The sequence below is a fragment of the Lithobates pipiens genome, unplaced genomic scaffold (genome assembly GCF_037356315.1).
Source record: "Lithobates pipiens isolate NorthernLeopardFrog02 unplaced genomic scaffold, aLitPip1_a1.2 Scaffold_13, whole genome shotgun sequence".
Lineage (NCBI taxonomy): Eukaryota > Metazoa > Chordata > Amphibia > Anura > Ranidae > Lithobates > Lithobates pipiens.
Window position 1 is genome coordinate 125,075,066 of NW_027507718.1, and position 22,944 is coordinate 125,098,009.

General features: G+C 42.6%; 2 protein-coding genes across 13 annotated transcripts in view; one reads left to right on the top strand and one right to left on the bottom strand.

The window, feature by feature from the left end:
- HAUS8 (HAUS augmin like complex subunit 8) overlaps window positions 1–442 on the bottom strand; it is a 120,367-nt gene extending 119,925 nt beyond the window's left edge. For 3 of the 5 annotated variants that reach the window (XM_077475518.1, XM_077475519.1, XM_077475517.1), the window contains exon 1: window positions 299–442. In XM_077475518.1, coding sequence (XP_077331644.1) covers window positions 299–333 — 35 coding nt within the window. In that variant the 5' untranslated portion in view covers window positions 334–442. The remainder of the gene's footprint in view (window positions 1–298) is intronic. The other 2 variants (XM_077475520.1, XM_077475521.1) reach the window with 2 other exon arrangements.
- Window positions 443–574: 132 nt separating this feature from the next.
- Window positions 575–22,944, top strand: part of MYO9B (myosin IXB) — a 241,293-nt gene continuing 218,923 nt past the window's right edge. For 7 of the 8 annotated variants that reach the window (XM_077475522.1, XM_077475525.1, XM_077475527.1 and 4 more), the window contains exon 1: window positions 575–765. The gene's annotated coding sequence lies outside the window, so the exon portion shown is untranslated. The other variant, XM_077475523.1, reaches the window with a different exon arrangement.

Sequence of the window (22,944 nt, forward strand, 5' to 3'; positions counted from 1 at the left end):
CAGGAAGTGGAATGATAGCCCTTCAAAATGAGTGTCCCCACTGAAAGATTACCCCATACTTCCTGTTCCGGTGACAACACATAATTTGGAATTAATAACTGTAAACAAGACATCTAGAGAGGGTTAATGTCCCTTAGCGGGGCTCAGACAGCAAAAAATCCAATCCCTCCTCATTTTATCCAAAACAAAATAATAAAAAAAAAGTTTAGCCTTTAGTTCTACTTTAGCGTCTCCCACAAGACTGAGTATTTAAACAAGTCCAGTATTGCTTCGTTGTTGTACATCCTCCCACACTCACCCTGCCTCTGCCATTACTTCACCCTCTCCCGCCATCTCTTCAACTAGATACGCATAATCGTTTCGTCAGAGCGGCGGAAACAGGAGACGCTCTATCTCAGCTCTCTACAGGCTGGAGGACTGGCGAACTGCACAACAAACTCGATGGTGAGTTTCGGCGCTTGCTCCTCCTTCTCTATCATTCAGGATGACTCAAGGCTTGGGTTCTGAGGAAACGCCTTAGCGAGGGTGGGAGGAAACCTGTGGCCGTGACATCACGGGGAGGAAGTAAGGCAGGAGGGGGAAGGGCGGTTGGGGAGTGAGTGCAGCGCTTCCTTCTGACTCTGTAGAAAGAAAAGAATAAAGGGGAGCGCTGAAAAGGAGGAGAACTTCTTAAAAGTGGAGGAAAACAGCTGGCAGAGGTTGTAGAGTGGCTGAAAGACAGGAGGAGGTGTCAGAGACCTGGAAGAGGAGAATTAAGTAAACAAGGTAAAGGCTTCTCTTCTATAAAATCTCACTTTCCTCAGCTCCCCCTCCCCACCCCCTCTCTAGTCACAGGCTCTATGGGCATTGTTTTAGGAGGAGTCCAAACACCCTTCAATTACTTATCATTAGTCTGCTGAAGTCTGTAACTTTCTCTGACCAGGACCCAGAAGACCGGAACCTCCCTTGCACTTTGAGGTAAGTCTGTGTCTTTAAATAAGGCTTTCCTTGAGGTAATTCAATAGAACTGTGAAAGCAGGCTTTGATAACCATTATGTAGTGCTTGTAATATCTAATATGTCATCAAAAATGTTTGATGATGATGATCTGCATGGGTGTTTCTCTCCCCCCCCCCCCCCAAATAGCTTTATTAAAAAAAAAAATATATATATACTGTGCTTTGTAGGATTGACTACTGCACTCTTGTCTGTGTGAAGGCATTGATAAAAATGCAATGTAACGATAAGACATAAGTGGTTACCTAGATAAAGTGAACCCAGGAAGTGAAGACTCGCTTTCTTGCAGGAAATATATCATATGAAAGGTTGATGCTGCAGTTTAGCTTAAAGGGGTTGTAAAGTGTGTTTTTCACCTTTAGTGCATTTAAGGTAAACAACCTTCTGTGATGTAGCAGTCCCCCTTACCTGAACCTGATCATTCCAGAGACAAGAACAAGCACAGCAGCTGCTTGCTGTCTCTGGTCCTCATTGGATAGATTGATAGCAGTAGCATTGGCTCCTGCTGATATCCATCAAATCTAGTGACATGGGGGGGGCCCGAGTCCTGCTTTCTGTGTCAATGGAAGCAGCAGCAAGACGCGTGAGGGCGCTTGCATGAGTGGCCCTATGGAATGCGGCTCTCCGTGGGGGCACTCAATAAGAGGAGGAGCCAGGAGCGCTGCTGAGTGACCTGCACATAGGAGGTAAGTATAATATATATATATATATATATATATATATATATATATATATATATATATTATAAAATAAAAATTATATTCGAGCTGCACGATTCTGGGCAAAATGAGAATCACTATTTATTTATTTTTTGCTTAGACTAAAAAGACCACAATTCTCACGACGTAAAATCTTTCACATTATTAAAAAAAAAAAAAAAAAAGCTAACTTTTTTACTGGTTAGTGTTTTTTTTTTAATTAAAAAAAAATAAAAAATTGCATTTGAAAGACTGCTGCACAAATACAGTGTGACATAAAATATCGTAACAACCACCATTTTATTCTCTAGGGTGTCTACTAAAAAATATATATAATATTGGGGGTTTCAAGTAATTTTCTAGCAAAAAAAATAAATAAAATATTTTAACTTGAAACCAACAAATGTCATAAAAAGGTTTAGTGCTAAACTTTTTTCACTTACACACAAAGTCTATTCCATTGACAAATTGTTACAATGTTTATACTTAAGTTCCACAGATAAGGAATGTTTTGATTCTTAATGGACTGCCTGCCTGTGTTTTTTTTTTTCCTTCCTTTCTTTTGACAGCTGTGGCTTCAGCAGAGCAGATAGAATTCTTTGCATAGAAAGAATTGGGAAACACTTTAGTCAAGATCGCAGTAACGTTTCTTGACGACTAATTGTGCAGCTCTAAAATCTCGCTCGCTCTCTCGCCTTTACTATCGCCTTACAGTGGTTGTAAACTTCAGACATGAGGATAAAAACAAAGCATATCCTTCTATAGTGTGTACTTTTCTCAATAAAGAGCACTAAGTGCTATTTCTGTCTGCTGCTTTGTTCCTCTGCTATCAGCATGAATCACGTCTGAAAAGTTTTCCTGACTCCAAGAGAAAATGATGACAGGGGAGGGGGCTCAAATTGACAACCTCAGCTCTGTTCCTGTGTACTGTGTGGATGGGGGTTGTGTCTCTTCTCTCCAATCAACTCTCTGTGCTCGCCTCATTTTCAGCTTTCTGCCTTTTTCTTTTTTTTTTTTTTTCTGAGCTCTTAGCCCCCTGTTCATATCAGCACGATTTGACATGTCAAATCTCAGCCTATTGCCGGAAAGGGCATTGTCCCACTGTCGGTGCGACGCGAACAAAGCAGCACCGCACCGATTTCCTAAAGTAGTTCCTGCACTACTTTTTGGCAACTTCGGGAGCCATTTCAATAGACATTTGTGCCTAAACCTGCACAGATGTCTTTCATGTCGCCCTCGAACTTGCATTAAAATGCTGGTTTGAAATCGTGTGAGTTCAAACCTCCATTCGTTGTTAATAAGGGCTAAAGGTCAGCACTTTGAACGGCTATAGAGAAGATAAGACTGCAGATAGACAGGTACAACTTGTGTAGGAGGGTTTGTTTCATCTCTGTGTATCATTTGAGGCCAGTCACCTCACTGGATATATGGAAGGGTTTAAAACCACTTTAAAAAATATCCTCTAACTTACCTGTAATGGAGGGTTTCCCACAATGTGCAGGCAGCTGAATCCTGTAGACATTGTTTGTATAGTGATAACCGGCCCTCTTCTTGCTACTGAACTTCTGCCACTGTAGAAGCTAATGGCCCTCCAAGGCCTGTTTCACATGGCCCTCAGCTTGTATAAGAGCAGTGTAAACAGCAAGGTTTCACAAACCATTTTGTAGAGCTTTCAGCAAGCTTTGTTGAAGCTTTTAAAGTACATACACCAAACGGGGTAAACCTAGACCAGTGATGTCGAACCTTGGCACCCCAGATGTTTTGGAACTACATTTCCCATGATGCTCGTGCACTGCAGTGTATTTGAGCATCATGGGAAATGTAGTTCCAAAACATCTGGGGTGCCAAGGTTCGCCATCACTGACCTAGTGCTGGGTATAATAAGTAGATATTAGCCATGAATATATCGTAAAAAATACATATTTTTATTTTGACAACAAATTTTACAAAATTATTCACACACAGAAAAATAAAATTGATTATCCACATCAATGTTTACAGATGGAAAGGAATAATGAAATTGTTAACATTTATCACTTTAGAGTATACCACTCGACATATACTCTAAAGTGATAAATGTTAACAATTTCATTATTCCTTTCCATCTGAAAACATTGTGGAAAATCAATTTTTATTTTTCTGTGTGTGAATAATTTTGTAAAATTTGTTATCAAAATAAAAGTGTGTATTTTTTTTTTTTTTACGATGTATTCATGGTTAATATCTACTTATTATACCCAACACCTTAAAAGTCCCGGGGTTTTTGCGTAACCCCATGTTTACATTTGTTTACTTTTAAAGTACATATCAACCCCAGTGTGTAAAACCTGGTTTACACCTAATACTTTTTTTTTATTTTTTTTATTGCACTTTGCAGAAACACACTACAGTCCATTTAACATGGTTTCCTATGGGACACGTTCACAACTATGTTTTTCAGCTGCTGCGTTTTTCTAAATGCAAAAGGGTGCATTTTTAGTTCAATAAACTTCAGTAGAAAGGCTGTGGAAACTAATGTAGTGTGTGTCTATTTTTTTTTTTTTTTCATGGTTTTTAATTTGTCCAACAACAAAAACCTCTCCTCCTTTTTAAAAAGCATAAACAATGTATCAAAGAACGCGTGTAAAATCCATGTGCAAATAAGCAAAACGCACTGCAGAAATGGATCAAAAGCAAACTGCATAGGTGTGATCCACGCCTTAATGTTTAACACAGATCCTAATGGAAGTGTTGATTGGCAGCTGCTAGCAGGCTTCAGCAGACTTCTAACAAGCACTGAAGCCTGCTTAAAGTTGCAAGTGACACTTTTCCTATTGGGTTCTGTGTTCTGGGGTTGAATGGTACTTTAAAGTGGTTGTAAACCCTTGCAAACCACTTTGACCTACAGGTAAGCCTAGATTAAGGCTTACCTGTAGGGTTACCTGTAGGTCCAAGCAATATCTCCTAAACCTATATGGTTTAGGAGATATTTGCCCGAAAACGGGCACCGCTGTCTACGGCGCATGCGGCGTGCAGGCGCACTGAGCGCGGCATTCTCAGCGACGGAGCTGCCGCCCTTGTCAGCTCCCGTGCGCATGCGCGCGAGTGACGTCATCGCGGCTTCGCCGAATGACAGCGGCGGAGCTGCGAGACCCCACCAACAAGATGGATGCGGCGGACTACAGGGGACAGTGGCGACTTCGCTGGCTCCTGTGTCAGGTAAGTGACACATAATGGACTACTATGCGATGCATAGTAGTCCATTATGCTTTGCCTTTGCAGGGAATGAAAGAGGAAGTAAACTCATCAGGGTTTACTTCCTCTTTAAAAGCTTCAACAAAGCTTTCTGAAAGCTCTGCAAATGCTTTCTAGAAGCTTGCTGCTCACACTAGGGAGTGAACCTCTGGGGGTAATCTAGGATGGAAAAGGACCTGGGGAGTAGTAGTAAGGCTCAGCAATGGCATGCAGTGCCAAGCTGCCGATGACAAAGCAAACAGAATATTGGCGTGCATTTAAAAAGGAGATTAACTCCAAACATAAAGTGATATTTCTCCCACTCTACAAGACTCTGGACCAGCTACACCTAGAGTATTCTGTCCAGTTCTGGGCACCAGTCCTCAGGAAAGGATGTACTGGAAATGGAGCGAATACAAAGAATCGCAACAAAGCTAATAAAGGGTCTGAAGGATATTCGTTATGAGGAAAGGTTGCGAGCACTGAACTTGTTCTCTCTGGAGAAGAGACGCTTGAGAGGGGATATGATTTCAGTTTACAAATACCATACTGGTGACCTCACAATAGGGATAAAACTTTTTTTGTGGAAGGGGGTTTAATAAGGCCACTCATTAAAATGAGAAGAAAAGGGGTTTAAACTTAAACAGCATAGAGTTCTTTACTGTAAGAGCGGCAAGGATGTGCAATTCCTTTCCACAGGCGGTGGTTTCAGCGGGGGGCATCACTTGGTTTAAATACAAACTATTAGAGTTCTTTCACTGATTATACTGCTTGTAACATGATCTGTGAATGGCATTAAGTGTGAGTGACAGAATTCTCTCCCCTATTCGCAGACCATGTTACAGGTATTGTAATCAATGAAAGAACTTATCTCAATGGAGGAGTAAAAAGTGGGTGGGTCCCCATCGGGAGCTTGTTCACTGAAGACTCCATTATTAACTTGCGCAGCATTGCGAGGTCAGCAGCAGGAAGAGGACCTGTTATCCCTGCAAAAAATGAAATGGAGGATGTCCCACGTCGTGCAGCCAGCTGGTTCTTATAAAAATCTTTTGTGTAGTGATGGCAGGTCCTCTTCTTGCTACTGAACTGCCCATCAGAAGCTTGTTTACGTGCAGCTTTAATGAAGACTTGGCGCTAATAACTTCCACATCACATGTAAGTTCAGCAGCAGGAAGAGGACCTGTCATTACTGCAAACCTGTGATGGAGGATGTCCCACATTGTGTAGGCAGCTGGATCCTGTAGAAATCTTTTGCGTAGTGATAACCAGTCCTTTAGCTTCCACAGTGCCAAGAGCTTAGTAGCATAATTTTTTTTGGAGATGCTTCATTACTGGTAAGTTTGGTTACTAAGGAGTTTTTTTTTTATTATTTATTTTTTATTTTTTGCTAAACTCCCACTTTCATTTTGCCTACACAGTACCCTGAACATTTGACACTTTGCCATGAATTTCTCATGATAATGGTAGTGCATTGCCTCTGACTGCACAGGTTTCAGGAGGTTTAGAGTGAGATTTGTTCTCCTTGCTGGGAGAGTAGAGATAAACTTGGGCATCCTCAAAATTCATCTCTAGGACACCCAAGCTCTTCTCTACTGGAGCAGAAACTGTACCTTAGAAGCTGAAGTACAAGGATCGCTACTTTTATTTTGTGGTCCTTTTGCTTTTACCACCTCTCCTGCTGCTTCTTGACATTTCTTCCACCAGTCATCAGACGGAGTATAAACTGCTAAATACCTTTTCTCATCAGCAGTATATAGCAGTCTTGTGACTTCTATCCGTGTCTGGTTAAAGCTTGTAGGAAAAGTTTTCATACTGCTCTTGCTGTCCTATAAGACTGAAGGACCCCTGACTCTCTGTCTGGACAGTTCCGATTGGCCCTGTGTTCATCACATGCACTCTTTAGGGAAAAAAACAAAAACTAGCAATACACACCAAAATGAACGTTAACTGTATGCACTTACTCATTGGTGTGTGGTTTGTTGAGCACTGGTTTCCTGCAAAAGCCATAATGAGCCAGAGATTGCTAGGCAACTAGCATTTTTTTAGAGGGATGTCAGCAATGACAGCCTGCTTTTTACTCTGACTACGGGTATACGTTAATATAGCTATAGATCAGAGTTTCTGCTGTGACTATGGTCTCCAGAGTTCTTGTATTTTGCATACGGGAATTTACGCTACATCTACCATATTTGAATGGTTCCCAACTAATTTTGAGGCTTCAGCGTATAATACAGGAAGAAATGGAGAGCAGGGAATATGCTGACGATGTACATCACATTATCAGCAAGCTGAGAATACTGTACTGAGTTAACAGATTAGCATATACAGTAGATTTGCTGAGCAGCATGCAGAGAACAGCGCCAGGCTATACTCTCCAGAACATGATCGGGGTAATGCTTTACACATTTTCATTTATTTTTGATAGTTAGGGATTCAAAAAAAGTCAGGCTTTAAGAATTTCATCTTTCATGTAAGGTCTAGTTTATATCGGTGGTCAGTTTAGCTATATAGAAAAATTTAGCTATCAAATAATTACCATAATTGCCAACATTTAAAAAAAATGAGGAGAGGCACCTTGGGGAAAAAAAAAATCAGCGTGTTACTTGCTGCACATATGAAGGTGTAGCCAAAGAGTTGATGTAGCTGCATGGCGCAGGGCTTGTAGCGTTGCCTGCTTGATGACTAAATAGTGACTTGGTTCGAGAGCCTTTTGCAAGACAAGCAACATTTTTAAATACATTTTGACTTGATATACAAGTAGCATCATATCACAACTGAGTATTAAGGATAAAGGCATCACTAAGTGTAGCAATATGGTAACATTTAAAGGTACAACATTTAGCAACTTGCATGCAGGCATCTGGGGTAAAACTGTCCACGTCAAGCCACGCTTTCAGATCGTTCTACTGCCAGGTAGTCTTCCCAGTCATGATTGCAGACCGACAGCGGTGAGAGCCAGTGTTGCGGGGGATGGTCTATGTCAGGGATATGCAATTAGCAGACCTCCAGCTCTTCCAGAACTACAAGTGCCATGAGGCCATAGCAAGACTCTGAGAGCTACAAGCATAACAACAAGAGGCAGAGGCATGATGGGACTTGTAGTTTTGCAACAGCTGGAGGTCCACTAATTGCATATCCCTGGTCTATGTGGACAGCTTTACCCAGGTTGCCTGCATACTTGGATGTACCTCTTTTAATCATCAACCGTGTGAGTTGCTAAATGTACCTTCATTTATAAATGTAGTCATTGCTACACTTAGGCGCTCTCTTCTTTTATACCCTGTAGCTCCTACTGGATTTTGCTTTTAATCTCCTTGTGGAGGCTTTCATTTGTGGATGGACATCCACATTGCTATAATCTTCTTCTTCTTTTTATAATTTTTTTTATATGGACTATAAACTGAATAAATGGTTGTGGAACGAATCATTTGAGTTTCCATTATTTCTTTTGGGAAAATTTGCTTTGATATAAGAGTGCTTTGGATTGTTTCTGAAACGAATTATGCTCGCATTCCAAGGTTTTACTGTATTTAAAAAAGGATTATTGTCTGGAGCTCCGCTTTAATCTTTTTAAAAATAAGCATTTAGGGCCCTTTCATGCACAGCCTGACCATTGAGGCTTGTGAACTTGTTAATTTTGATTAAGGCAGTCCATTCATTTGTGCTCTTGTATGGTGCCCTTGGAAATAATTGGTGCTACATCGTACTAATGCATGTATGATGTGTTAGTGTCAATGGCTCCTAATTTAGAGAGAAGTTCACAGAGCATTGTGGGCTTTCTAAAAAGACAGCCTGGCCAGTAGCTGCTCAAGACTGATTCTCCATAAAAGGTTGCATGTATTAAACACAGGGATAGTGGTTTATTTTGCGATAGTGACTCGCTTTAAAGTTGGGTGTGTGTTTTATAAAAAAAGAAAAGGAAAAGAAAAAAAAAAAAAAAAAGTTAGCACAGGGCAGTCCGGAACCCCTCTTCTCAGGTTCCTCTTTGCTGCTACTGGCCCCTCCCTCCTATCGAGTGCCCCCACAGTCAGTAGCTTCCTATAGGGGCACTGGAGTCATGGCTTTGTATGTCCACTCAGACACGAAGCCCTGCCTCCTTTAATTGGCTGACTGAGTTTGATTAACAGCCACGGGAGCCAATGGCGCCACTGCTGTGTCTCAGCCAATAAGGAGTCTCTTGCAGCTTATACATTTGTCAACATCACTGGAGAGAGATGGGGCTCAGGTAAGTAATTAGGGGAGTGCTGGGGAGGCTGCTACACGCAAGGTTTTTTTTTTTTTTTTTTATCTTCGTGCATGGAATGCATGAAGATTAAAAAAAAAAAAAAAAAAGAAAAAAAAAACCTTTTGCCTTTTACAGCACCTTTTTAATTCCAGAGGGTTAGCATGTAAATCGGACAACTAGCATGTTTTGGAGATCAGCAGTGGCACCCCCAACATTCTTTTGTGGCGGAATTCCATTGAATGCAGTGCGTGCTACAATTAGACATTTGCTCTGTAGTGATGCAGTGTTATGATATGCATGGAAGGCTTACTGCAACAGCTTTGGCTGTGTTACTTCACAAGAGCGATCCTTTTCCATGTCTATATATTCAATTCATAAATACTTAATACTTGTAAAGCATGTGGTTCTATCTATCATTCAAATAATGCACAGTCTCAAGTCATAAGACGGTTAATGTTCATAGCCAGAGAGTGGGGGCTGTTTCATATATCTTCTGTCACAGTGAATGGTTAGTGCCCCAGGTTGTAGCAAACAACATATGAAAGTTATTTTGAGAGGCACAGAGAGGGGGTGGAAAGGCCCGAATACAGCGCTGGGTTTTGTAAAAATGTGTCCGCAGCACAGTTTCTCCGTTTAAGTCAGTCATACGCTGGAGGGAAAAAGTGAAAATCCAGCGCTGCCCTTCATTTTTATTTTCAGAAGTGTATGAATCATAGTCTCTGCGGCCAGTGTAAGCCTTACAATGTGCAGATCCATTTTTTTTTTTTCATTTTATCCTATGTAGTAATGTGTTGTAGTTTATGTAGTACAATAAAAGGGTCAGATTACTGCAGACGTGAAGAATAAAGACTTTAAAGGAGGAGGAAACCATAAAAAATGAAAATAAAGCAATCAAAATAGCTCCAGGGCTGTGTGTGCGTTTTTATGTTTGAATACACTGTTTGCCAGAAAACAATCAGATCTCACCCTGTTAAAATCCAAAAGCCGTCTGTTGACATATGGACTTGTGAGTGTATTCCGGACAGCCTTAAACTGGCCATATACGGCCCTGCGGGCTGAACAATCATTAGATTTCCCTTTTCCTGAGTCTAAACCGTGTGGGTGGAATAATCTTTCCTGCTAGATCCTATATTAGGGCAGCCACTGCTCCTTTTGGCTTTCAGAATTCCTAAACAGTACTGCATCTGATTGGCTGTTCAGATAGGAATTTGCTGAAATGTGAGCTGTGTATGTATGACCAGCAGAAGTTACCCCCAAAATCAGTACATATAATTTTGTTATTGATAACTGGGAGCCAGAGGTGTTATCTGTTTTTAATCTTTTTTTATTATTTTTTCTTGTACAATCTGTTAAGGTTTATTTTACATTCGCTTTTTCTGGGTACTATGTTCTGGTTTTATAGTGTTACTAAACCCAGGATCCTGCATCCACTATATTTGGTCTCCCACAGTACATGGAAATGCAATAGTTTTAGTAAATAACAATTGCTAAATACATTTTCTCATTAGCCACAGTCTTATGACTTCTATCAGTGTCTGGGTAAAGCTTGTAGGAGGAGTTTTCATTTTCCTGATTGTCCTATGAGGCTGCAGGGCCCCTGACCCTCTGTCTGGAGAGTGCTGATTGGCCCTGTGCTGAATGCATGCACCCTCCCAAGAACAAAAACAAAAGTATACACCAAACTGAGCAAGTGCAATGTGCAGCTTGCCCCCAAGGCTCTGTTCTATCCAGAGATCGTTTGGGGACTGTGGAAGAAGGGGAGGATTAGAGAAGACGGGGTAAAGCAGTCTTTACACAATGCTCCCCTCCACAGCGAGTATAACAAGCATGTTTACTTCATATACACACTGCTTTTACTGTTGTGGGTTTAGTAACAATTTAATAAAATAAGGAAGAAAATATTTTCTGGCCCTAGGCTTCCTGCATTGACGTCTAAAGACTGAAAAGACCTATAGTGTAAAATCTCTGGTGCTTTCCCATGCTTAGGGAGCCACAGGCATTGTGTAGAGAATAAAACCATGGTAAATGCATTTCTATTACTGTACAGTTACATAGTAGGTGAGGTTGAAAAAAGACACAAGTCCATCAAGTCCAACCTATGTGTGTGATTATGTCAGTATTACATTTTATATCCCTGTATGTTGTGTTAGTTCAGGTTCTTAATGCTTAATCTAATATTTTTTTTTTTTACTCTATCAATGCTCCCCGCTGAGACCACTGCCTGTGCTGCTCTTCAGTGTTCACAGCCTTTCCTCATAACTAATATCTGCCAGACCCTTTATTAGCTTTGCTGTCCTTCTTTGTACTCGCTCTATTTCCAGTACATCCTTCCTGAGGACTGGCTCCCAGAACTGGACAGCATATGCTAGGTGTGGCTGGACCAGAGTCTTGTAGATCGGGAGAATTATCATTTCATCTCTGGAATTAATCCCTTTTCTTTAATGCATCCAATATTGTGTTTGCTTTGTTAGCAGCAGCTAGGCATTGCATGCTATTGCTGAGCTTATCTACTAGGAACCCCATGTCCTTTTTTTCTTTTTCCTAGATTCCCCCAAAGGTTCGTCCCCCAGTGTATAGATTGCATTCATACCTTTGCCACCCAAATGCATTATTTTACATTTTTCAACATTAAACCTTTTGCCATGTAGTTGCCCACCCCATTAATTTGTGCAGATCTTTTTGCAAGGTTTCCACATTCTGTGAAGTTATTGCCCTGCTTAGCTTGGTATCCTCTGCAAATAGAGATTGAACTGTTTACCCTATGCTCCAGGTCGTATATTGGTCCCAGCACAGAACCCTGGGGGACCACACTACCTACCCCTGACCATTCCACAAACTCCCCATTTATCATCACCCTCTGAACTCGCCCTTGTAGCCAGTTTTCAATCCATGTACTCGCCTTATGGTCCATGCCAACTGACCTTATTTTGTACAGTAAAAGTTTATGGGGAACTGTGTCAAATGCTTTTGCAAAATCCAGATACACCACATGTATGGGCCTTCCTTTATCTAGATGGCAACTTGCCTCCTTATAGAAGGTTAATAGATTGGTTTGGCAAGAATGATTCTTCAATCATGTATATCATCCCCTCCAAGAGCTTGCATGCTTTTGATGTTAGACTAACTGGTCTATAATTCCCATGGATGTATTTTGGGCCCTTTTTAAATATTGGTGCTACATTGGAGAAAAGCCAATCATACCATTCCAGTCAGTAGACTTTCAGTAAAAATTAGGAACAATGGTCTGGCAATTACTTGACTAAGTTCCCCAAGAACCCTTAGGTGCAAGCCATCTGGTCCTGGTGATTTATTAAAGAGGGATTCCACCTACAAAAAAAATATTAAAAGCCAGCAGCTATAAATACTACAGCTGCTGACTTTTAATAAATGGACACTCACCTGTCCCGGGGTTCCAGCGATGCCGAGGCCGATCGACCGCTCGGGCCTCGGCTGCTGCCGCCGCCATTCTAGGTGAGGGAATCAGGAAGTGAAGCGAATCGGCTTCACTTCCCGGTTCCCTACTGTGCGAGTCGCGCAGCGCAATAGGAATTGTCCGCGCTGTCTCTGGGACCCGTGTGTGTCCCAGCAGGCAGCGCGGCAGGACAGGAAGAGGCATAGACTCCCCCGGGAGTCTATGCCCGAAAGTGGGTGTAAATTCCTGTCTTTGACAGGTATCTCCACCCCTCTCCCCCCTGAAAGGTGCCAATTGTGACACCGGAGGGGGGGAGGGTTCCGATCAGTGGAAGTTCCACTTTAATGTTACGTTTCCCGAGTATAATTTTAATTCTGTCCTCTGTTAACCATGGAGGTGCTTCCAGTAATGTGTCATAAGGATAAACACTGCAGAATAAAATGCCTTTTTTTTTTATATTTGTATGCAGTGGTAAAAATAAATAACTATATGGTTACGGAGCAAAATCTCGAATCCACTCTGAGAATAATAGACAGAAGAGCTATACTGTATATACTATAAAAGGTTGAATCTGGTAAATCTCAGACTAGGATCACTTTAAAAAAAAAAACAGTTTTTGCATATTTTGCATATTTTCAAACAGAACTGTAATACACTATGCTGGCCATATAAAATAATGTCTTCATTCAAAAAACATGTAATTTTTAAGAACATTTGTTTGATTTTCTAATCGTTAGTGGGGTCAAATCGATGTTTTCAACCACAGTGATGGAAAAATTTAGAAATGGAAAACTTCTTAATCAAAGGAATTTTCAGACAGTGTATGTGGTTTTTGCTTTCCAAATACGCAGCAGTTGAAAAAAGTCTCGATGTGAAAGTGTCCCATAGGAAACCATGATAACCACTTAAAGCGGGAGTCCGCCGGGACTCCGCGTTTTTTTTTGTTTTTTTTTTTTTTTAAAGTCAGCAGCTACAAATACTGCAGCTGCTGACTTTTAAAATGGTGACACTTACCTGTCCAGCGCGCCCGCGATGTCGGCACCCGAAGCCGATCTCTAGATCGACACTCGGGTGCTGCCGCCACCATCTTGGGTATGGGAATCAGGAAATGGAGCCTTTCGGCTTCATTTCCCGATTCCCTACTGCGCATGCGCGAGCCGCGCGGCGCAATCCGGACGGTCCCCGCTGCCTCTGGGAACTGTGTGTTTCCCAGCAGGCAGCGGGGCACTTGCGCAAAGGGGCGGGCAGTTGCGGAAAGGGGCGTAATCTACGCCCCTTTCCGCAGACAGCTATCCCGGAAGTGGGTGCAGTTACCTGGATTATCCAGGTAACTGCACCCCTCTCCCCCCTGAAAGGTGCCAATTGTGGCGCCGGAGGGGGGTGGGGATTCCGATGAGCGGAGGTCCATTTTAGGGTGGACCTCCGCTTTAAGGACTGCCTTTGGAGTTTGAAGAGGAATATCTCGGTAACGGCAGTAGCTGCTGCCACAACCGAGATATCCCTCTTTACAGGAGGCGGTCCTGTGTGTGATAACGGTTGTTTCCGCGGCGCGTTCGCTGCGAGATCACTCCCATGCCCTCCGCAACTTACTGGAGCCGTCGGTAGCAGCGGAGGCGATCGGGTCCTATCTGTGCCTGGGTATAGAGACGAGTGAGGCTAAGATAGCCCCCACTCGTCTCTATACCATAGGGTGGAAGCGACGTCAAAACGTCACTTCCACCCATACCTCTTAAAGGTACTTTTTATTTTTTTTTTTTTTTTTTTTTTTTTATTGCATTTAAGTCCAAATAAGAGATCTGAGGGCTTTTTCACCCCAGATCTCATATTTAAGAGGACCTGTCATACTTTTTTTCTATTGCAAGGGATGTTTACATTCCTTGTAATAGGAATAAAAGTGATCCATTTATTTATTTGTATTTTTTTTTAAAGTGTAAAAATAAAATCAAGTGAAATAAACTATTTTTTTTTTTTTTTCTTTTTTTTTTGTTTTCTTAAGACACCCCATCCCGACGCGCTCGTGCACAGAAGCGAACGCATACGCGAGTAGCGCCTGCATATGAAAACGGCGGTCAAACCACACATGTGAGTTATCACCGCGATCGGTAGAGCGAGAGCAATAATTCTAGCACTAGCCCTCCTCTAACGCAAAATATGCAACCTGTAAAAATTTTTAAATGTTGCTTATGGAGATTTTTTGAGGGTAAAAGTTTGACGCTATTCCACTAGTGGGCGCAATTTTGAAGCATAGCATGTTGGGTATCAATTTACTCGGCGTAACATTATCTTTCACAATATAAAAAAAAAAAGGGTTTATTTTACTGCTGTCTTATTTTTTTTTTTATTCAAAAAAGTGAATTTTTTCCAAAAAAAAGTGTGCTTGTAAGACCGATGCGCAAATACGGTGTGAAAAAAAGTATTGCAATGACCGCCAGTTTATTCTCTAGGGTGTTAGAACCCCCAAACATTATATTTTGTTTTTTTTCTAAGTAATTTTCTAGCAAAAAAAAAACGTTTTAAACATGTAAACGCCAAATCCGAAAAAGAGGCCTGGTCCTTAACTGTAGTGTGTTTCTGCAAAAAGCACTAAAAAACACATAGATGTGAGCCAGGCTTAAGACATTTAGTAACATAATGGGGGTTACAAAAACTAAAATGAGCCCTTTATAGTACAAAAAGAGCAGATAATCGCTACTTTAAGGGGTTCATTTTGTTTTTTTCTGTGAACAGTGAAAGTAATATTTACAGTAGCAATTATTTGCTTTTTATATTTTGGGCTGATTTTAGTTTTAACCCCATTATGTTACTGGCCGATTAATCGATTATGAAATTAATCAATTACCATTTTCATAATTGATAGGTTTTTGATTATTCGATTCGTTGTTTTTTTGTTTTGTTTTTTGGCCCTTTTAATGATGAACAAAAAATTTGATGAGCTCTACTGTCAGTGACTCCTCTTGAAGCAGGGTACATTAATGTGGTAGTAAACTCCACTAACAAAACTTGATTAACCACTTCCCGCCCGCTCGCCATCATATGTCGTCCTTGACTTTGTGCTGGTGCAGCTTCCAAAAAAAAAGGTCGAAAAATTTCTGCCCAAATACCGTGCGAGATGATAAAAATGTTGCAACGACCGCCATTGTATTCACTACTACATGTAGGAGGGAAATGTCAGAATTGGCCTAGGTTGCAAGTGGTTAAATTGTCCACCTGCATTGTTCTAAAATAATGTGCTAGTATGCATCATGTAGCAGCACATTATGGCAGACCTGCCTGTGAAGCAGAGCCCTCCAGCGGCGTACTGTCTCTGCTCCAGGCACTTGCATTTTCACCCAGTCTTCCTTGGGCACTTGCCGAAAAGGAGGAACCAGGACCGCTGGTGGGGGACTTAATAAGAGGAGGGTCATGGCTGCTCTGTGGAAAACCATTATACAGAGTAGGTAAGTGTGATATGATTTTATTAAAACAGTCAAAGCTTTACAATCGCTTTAATGATAAAAATTGGTGCATCTTGAAAACATTGCTAATTGGACCCTGTAAATTAAGTCTAAATCCAAGAACAGTGCAATATTGTACAGCTTACCTGTAGTGGCTGTTTTCATTTTTCAGGCTATGTGCGGTTTTTGAAAATACAAAAATTATACCTGTTCATGCTGACAAATCTTGAACCATTGTTACATCTGTGCACTCAACTGAAATATGTGCCAGATGAGGATCTTCTTTACTTGGTTTGGGTACATGTCAAAATCAGACCCTTCTAGTCACATGTCGCTGAATTTATTTCTTATAACTTGGAACTTGACAATGACATCATTGTTCCACCTCATCTAATCAGAGAATGCCTTGTATTCATTTAAAAAATATACAAGGTGTTGATAATGGCAGTGCAAGTAATGCCGCGTACACACGATCACATTGAGTCCGCCGGACAATCCGCCCGTGTGTGGGCTCCGGTGGACTTTTTTTACCCGGCGGACAATATGGCCATGTGTGTGCTAGTCCGCTATACTTTTGAAATGAACGCACTTTTCCCGCACGGAGAAAAGTCCATTCATTTTGAGCCTGGCTCCAGGTAGCCAGGACTAGCGAAGGAAGTCAACGTCGCCACCTTCGGCGGCAAGATTGACACGTCGCTGGCCCCGTCACCTGGTATGGACTTAAAGGGGAAGCACTACGCCGAAAAAACGGCGTGGGGGTCCCTCCTAGGTCCATATCAGACCCTTATCCAAGCACGCCACCCGGCCGGTCAGGGAAGGGGGTGGGGACGAGCGAGCGCGCCCCCCCCGAGCTGTACCAGGCCGCGTGCCCTCAACATGGGGGGTGCTTTGGGGACGGGGGGGGCCGCGCGCCCCCCCCCACCCTAAAGCACCTTGTCCCCATGTTGATGAGGACTCTTCCTGACAACCCTGGCCGTTGGTTGTCGGTCTGCGGGCAGGGGGCTTTTCGGAATCCGGGAGCCCCCTTTAATAAGGGGGGCCCCCGGATACCGGCCCCCCACCCTATGTGAATGAGTATGGGGTACAATGTACCCCTACCCATTCACCTGTGAAAAAAGTACAAAAAAAAACACAACACAGGGTTAAAAATAATTAATTGCACAGCTCCGGGGGTCTTCTTCCGTCTTGGGGGGGGTCTTCTTGCCAGACTCCTCCGCTATCTTCTGCTAGCTCTTTTTTTTACTAGCAGAGGGGCCCGGCTTTCTTCTTCTTCGCCGCCGCCCGGGGGGAGTCTTCCGACTTCGGGGGTCTTGCCCCCCTCTTCGGTTCTTCTTGCTGGGCCTCCTCTCCTTCTTCCAGCTCTTTTACTGGCGGTGTCCCAGTCTTCTGTCGCCGCTGCCTTCTGTTCTTCTCTTCTTGAGATGTTGACTCGTCGCTGTCTCTGGCCGTAATGACAGGGATGTGTTGCACGACGACTTATATTGGGCGGAGTCACCGGGTGATGTCCCCGCTCATTATGATGTCACAGTCCCAGCATCCTCTGGGACTGTGACATCATAATGGGCGGGGACATCACCTGCCGGAAAAATCCAGTGTGTGGGCAGGTCCGCTCGTTTGGACAGTCCGGCGGACTTTACGGCGATTTGTCTGCCAGACTAAGTCTGCCGAATAGTCTGATCGTATGTGCGCGGCATAAGTGACCACCTGCAAGGCACAGGACCTGGAAGACCGCTGCTTTGAATGTAGTAGCAACGACTACTATGGCGATTCAGCTTCCTCAGCAAACTGTCACATATGAAATTTGCTTACTTACAAAGATCATAACTAAAGTTCTGCTACAAAAAAAGTAATGCTGCTGGTACCAGGACAGCCAGTTGTGACTACATGTCATGTATTTAGTCAGATGATCCGAGGGGGGCGGTTGATGGTATAGCAGCGCCAACTTGAGGTTTACAAAAACGGACTGGCAATATAGAATTTTTAAGAGGACATACCCATGATGCTTCAACATTTAGTATAATTCACAGATGTGTATCAAACAAAAAAAAAAGTTCTTATACTGGGTACATTCTAATCGTTGATGTGGAAGCAAGACAAGTGGCAAATTCCATAAAGTTACGGTATCTAATCTGCTCTGTGCTGTACAAGTGTTGTTATCTTGCTATCTTCTTTTACAGCTTAATGGCCTCTTGATTGAAGCAGGCCATAAACTGACTAAATACCTTACATTGTATGCAAGAAGTCATTCTTTTGTTATAAAGCGCAGAAGAATGAGTTGAATTGTCCATAGTGTCTAAACTTTTATATTCTTTCGCTATCTACCTGCTGCCAAACATTGTTTTTGTTTAATGTAATTACGCCTCATGCACACTGGCTAGGCACATACGGGCTGTTAACAGTGTTTTTTTGATGGGGAAACCCCCCCCCCAGAACTAGTGGGTTTTAAGAGGAGTTTTTCAGCTGCAAAGATACGCTCTGATAAAAGCTTAAACGTGGATATATGGCATTTATCAGCATTTTTGAGCCATACGTTTTTGTGTAAGTATAGTACAGTTTTTATAAAAAAAAAAACACAACGCATGCTACTGCAAAACTCATTCTACAGCTAACGCTACTAATGTTTTTTTTATAACGTCCAGTGTGCATGAGGCCTTAAACACAAGTATATTATGTATTTTAGTAAATATTCAATGGGCTCCTGCGCTCAAATGGGATTTGTGAGGAATGTTCTTATTTGGTGGATGCCGCAAGCACTTTCACGAGACACCAGCTCGTGTATATAGACTAAAAGAAAAAATGATGGTGCTGCGCTTCCAGAAAAATGGAATCTTGCAAGAAAACGCTAGAGAGCTAATAGTTCAAATGGAAATATATCAGATGGTATATATTCAAACTAATATGGTAGAGGAGAACTCTTCTCCCGGTGTGAAAACTATTCTATCAAGAGTGCTCGCAGCAGTGTGTACACAATGATAACTGTCACAATACAAGGTGCAATTTATATCTCTACAGCATAATAATAGTGTTAAGTGCAGTAATACATATAAAACCACATACAGTGGTCTGACTGTAAATCAGACTTATATGGCAAAAAGTGCTGAGTGCATCAAAACAAAACCAAAGTGACTGAAATATAAACAATTACTGACTAAGTAGGCGCAAACTGGTGACAATGATAAAGTGCAAAAATGCAAGCAAAGTGCTAGGTGTAACACAAAATATCAAAAACGCATACAATAATCGAACTATAGTTCAAAACTCTATAAACAGAAAGTGCTGAGTGCAAAAAATAGCAAAACAATTGGACTATATACAGCTGTTAATGACATGAACACAGTCCCGTGATAATGTCACATAAACATATAAAGTGATTGTGCTGAAAAAATGCATCAAAGGCTCTTCCTCCACATAGGTGATTCCACGCATAGGTGTGCACACTGGGTAATTACCTTCCCGCTATATAAAATATAGCGTATATGCAGCAGAAGGTAATTACCCAGTGTGCACACTTATGCGTGGAATCACCTATGTGGAGGAGTCAGTAATTTGTTTATATTTCAGTCACTGGTTTTGTTTTGATGCACTCAGCACTTTTTGCCATATAAGTCTGATTTACAGTCAGACCACTGTATGTGGTTTTATATGTATTACTGCACTTAACACTATTATTATGCTGTAGAGATATAAATTGCACCTTGTATTGTGACAGTTATCATTGTGTACACACTGCTGCGAGCACTCTTGATAGAATAGTTTTCACACCGGGAGAAGAGTTCTCCTCTACCATATTAGTTTAAATATATCATCTGATATATCTCCATTTGAACTATGAGCTCTCTAGCGTTTTCTTGCAAGATTCCATTTTTCTGGAAGCGCAGCACCATCATTTTTTCTTTTATATCATGTATTTTGACATGACTTTCATGTCTGCATGTTGCAGCCGACAGGCCTCGCACACAGGCACATATTATTCAATTTCACAATAATGCCCATGTACTACAGAATTGCTCTCTGTAGCTTTTTTGTTGCTTAGTGAAAAAATGTATGGCACTCTTAGAAAAGTCCGTGTTGCTGAAATTCTAATTGATTTCTAGCTGTTGAGTAGTTGACTTTTTGCAGTGTTTGGAGTTAAAAAAAATTTTTTTAATTACCAGCTTCACAAGCTACATGCTATCCAATTTTGCTGATAATTGCCATGGCACATAGTGCAATCTGTAACACCATATATAGATTAAAAAAAAAAAAAAAGCAATTGTGAAACTACTTTTAATTCACAGTGGAAAATAAAATAAGGCACAAATCACTGCTTGAAAGTTGCTAATGTGACAAAACACTTAGAAGAGAAGTAAAGGAAAAAATGTTTTTCCTGGTTACTACTTGCCTAGGTGGATGCTGCATCTCTCCCCTGGTGCCTCTACACTGAGAACCGAGCGATCGAACATCGCCGATCAATTGGGTTTTCTCAGCTATGTGAGCAGAGAGCTGCATAATGTCAGTCACAGCTCTCTGCTCTTCTTTCTCCTCACTCATTGGAGCGCTGAGCTGTGGAGGGGGCAGAGCGGGCAGCTCGGGCTCAGTGGCTCGCTGAGAGGATGAGCCGGGTGTCAGTCCAGGGACCTGGCTCCAGACTCCATGGTTGGGATGAGGCGTTGCCTGGACTGACATTGGTGATGTCAGCAGAGAGCAGACTTCAGTCCGCTCTCTGCTGAAAATGGGTCACTGAAGTGCAATACAAATTACACACTGATCCCTAGGAGAAACCCAGCCAAACAAGCTTTGGCTATACTTCTCCTTTTTAAGCTGGATACAAGCCAATGGGTTTTCTATTTTTTATTTTTATTTTTTGTGCCGGAAAAAGACTGACAGCTCCAGTCAGACACTGTATTAACCATGCAAGGTTAGTCCAGCAATCTCCCCCCTGCTGAGCTGTTCTGAGGGAGTGCCATTGGCTGAGAGCACTGATCGGGAGTCGATTAACTGCTGGATTTCCAGCATGCACATCCGACAGATAAAGACTTGGGCAAAATGTCGGCCTTTTTTTTTTTTTTTTTCAGCAAATTGATCCCAAGGTTCTGCCTGGCTTCAGATTTTACAGTGCCTTGCGAAAGTATTCGGCCCCCTTGAACTTTTCAAACTTTTGCCACATTTCAGGCTTCAAACATTTAAATATAAAAAATTTTTTGTGAAGAATCACCAACAAGTGGGACACAATTGTGAAGTGCAATGAAATCTATTGGATATTTTAAACTTTTTTAGCAAATAAAAAACTGAAAAGTGGTGCGTGCAAAATTATTCGGCCCCTTTACTTTCAGTGCAGCAAACTCACTCCAGAAGTTCAGCGAGGATCTCTGAATGATCCAATGTTGTCCTAAATGACTGATGGTGATAAATAGAATCCACCTGTGTGTAATCAAGTCTCTGTATAAATGAACCTGCTCTGTGATACTCTCAGGGTTCAGTTGAAAGCGCAGAGAGCATCATGAAGACCAAGGAACACACCAGGCAGGTCCGTAATACTGTTGTGGAGAAGTTTAAAGCCGGATTTGAATACAAAAAGATTTCCCAAGCTTTAACCACTTGCTTACTGGGCACTTAAACCCCCCTCAGTCCCAGACCAATTTTCAGCTTTCAGCGCTGATGCACTTTGAGTGACAATTGCGCGGGCATACAACACTGTACCCAAATGAAATTTTTATCATTTTTTTTCCCACAAATAGAGCTTTCTTTTGGTGGTATTTAGTTACAGCTCGGAGTTTTATTTTTTGCTAAACAAACAAAAAAAGATGCAAAAAAAAAAAAAAAAAAAAATCATGTTTTAATAGTTTGTTATAAAATTTTGCAAACGGGTCATTTTTCTCCTTCATTGAAGTGCGCTGATTAGGCGGCACTGATGGGCTGCATTGGTGGGCACTGATGGGCTGCATTGGTGGGCACTGATGGGCTGCATTGGTGGGCACTGATGGGCTGCATTGGTGGGCACTGATGGGCTGCATTGGTGGGCACTGATGGGCTGCATTGGTGGGCACTGATGGGCTGCATTGGTGGGCACTGATGGGCTGCATTGGTGGGCACTGATGGGCTGCATTGGTGGGCACTGATGGGCTGCATTGGTGGGCACTGATGGGCTGCATTGGTGGGCACTGATGGGCTGCACTGGTGGGCACTGATAGGCATAGTTAAGGCGGCACTAATAGGCACAGATAAGGCGGCACTGATGGGCAAAGATGGGCACAGATAAGATGGCACGGATGGGTGGCACGGATGGGTGGCACGGATGGGCACTGATAGGTACCACAGATAGATGGGACTGATGGGCACTGATAGGTGGCACTGATAGGTGGCTCTGATAGGTGGCACTGCTGGGCACTGATGGGCGGCACTGCTGGGCACTGATGGGCGGCACTGGGGTGCAGCACCTTTGAGGCAGATTGGGTGGCACTGTGGGTGGCACTGTGGGTGGCACTGTGGGCACTGACAGGGGGCACTGACAGGGGGCACTTTTTCTTTTATTTTACTTCAGGATGGCACTGCGGGAGGCAGGTGGGCACAGGCAGGTGGCAGGTGGTCCCTTGTATTGATGGCCGTGATCGGGACTGATGTCCCGATCACGGCCGCCGGTGATCGGCTTTTTTTTTCTCTCCTCGCGCTGTCAGCGCGAGGAGGAATAATAGCCGATTACCGGCTCCGTTCTATCACATGATCAGCTGTCATTGGCTGACAGCTGATCACGTGATAAGGGGTCGGGATCGACCCCTTACACGGATCGGTGATCAGGCGAGTCTCACGGACTCGCCGATCACAGAGCGCGCCGCGCGCGCCCCTCAGGGGGCGCGCAGGCCGCTCGTAACCAGGACGACGTCAATAGACGTAGTCCTGGAAATGTAGGTCCGCGCTAATGCCGTCATTTGGCAATAGCGCGGATCTGAAGTGGTTAAACATCCCAAGGAGCACTGTGCAAGCGATCATT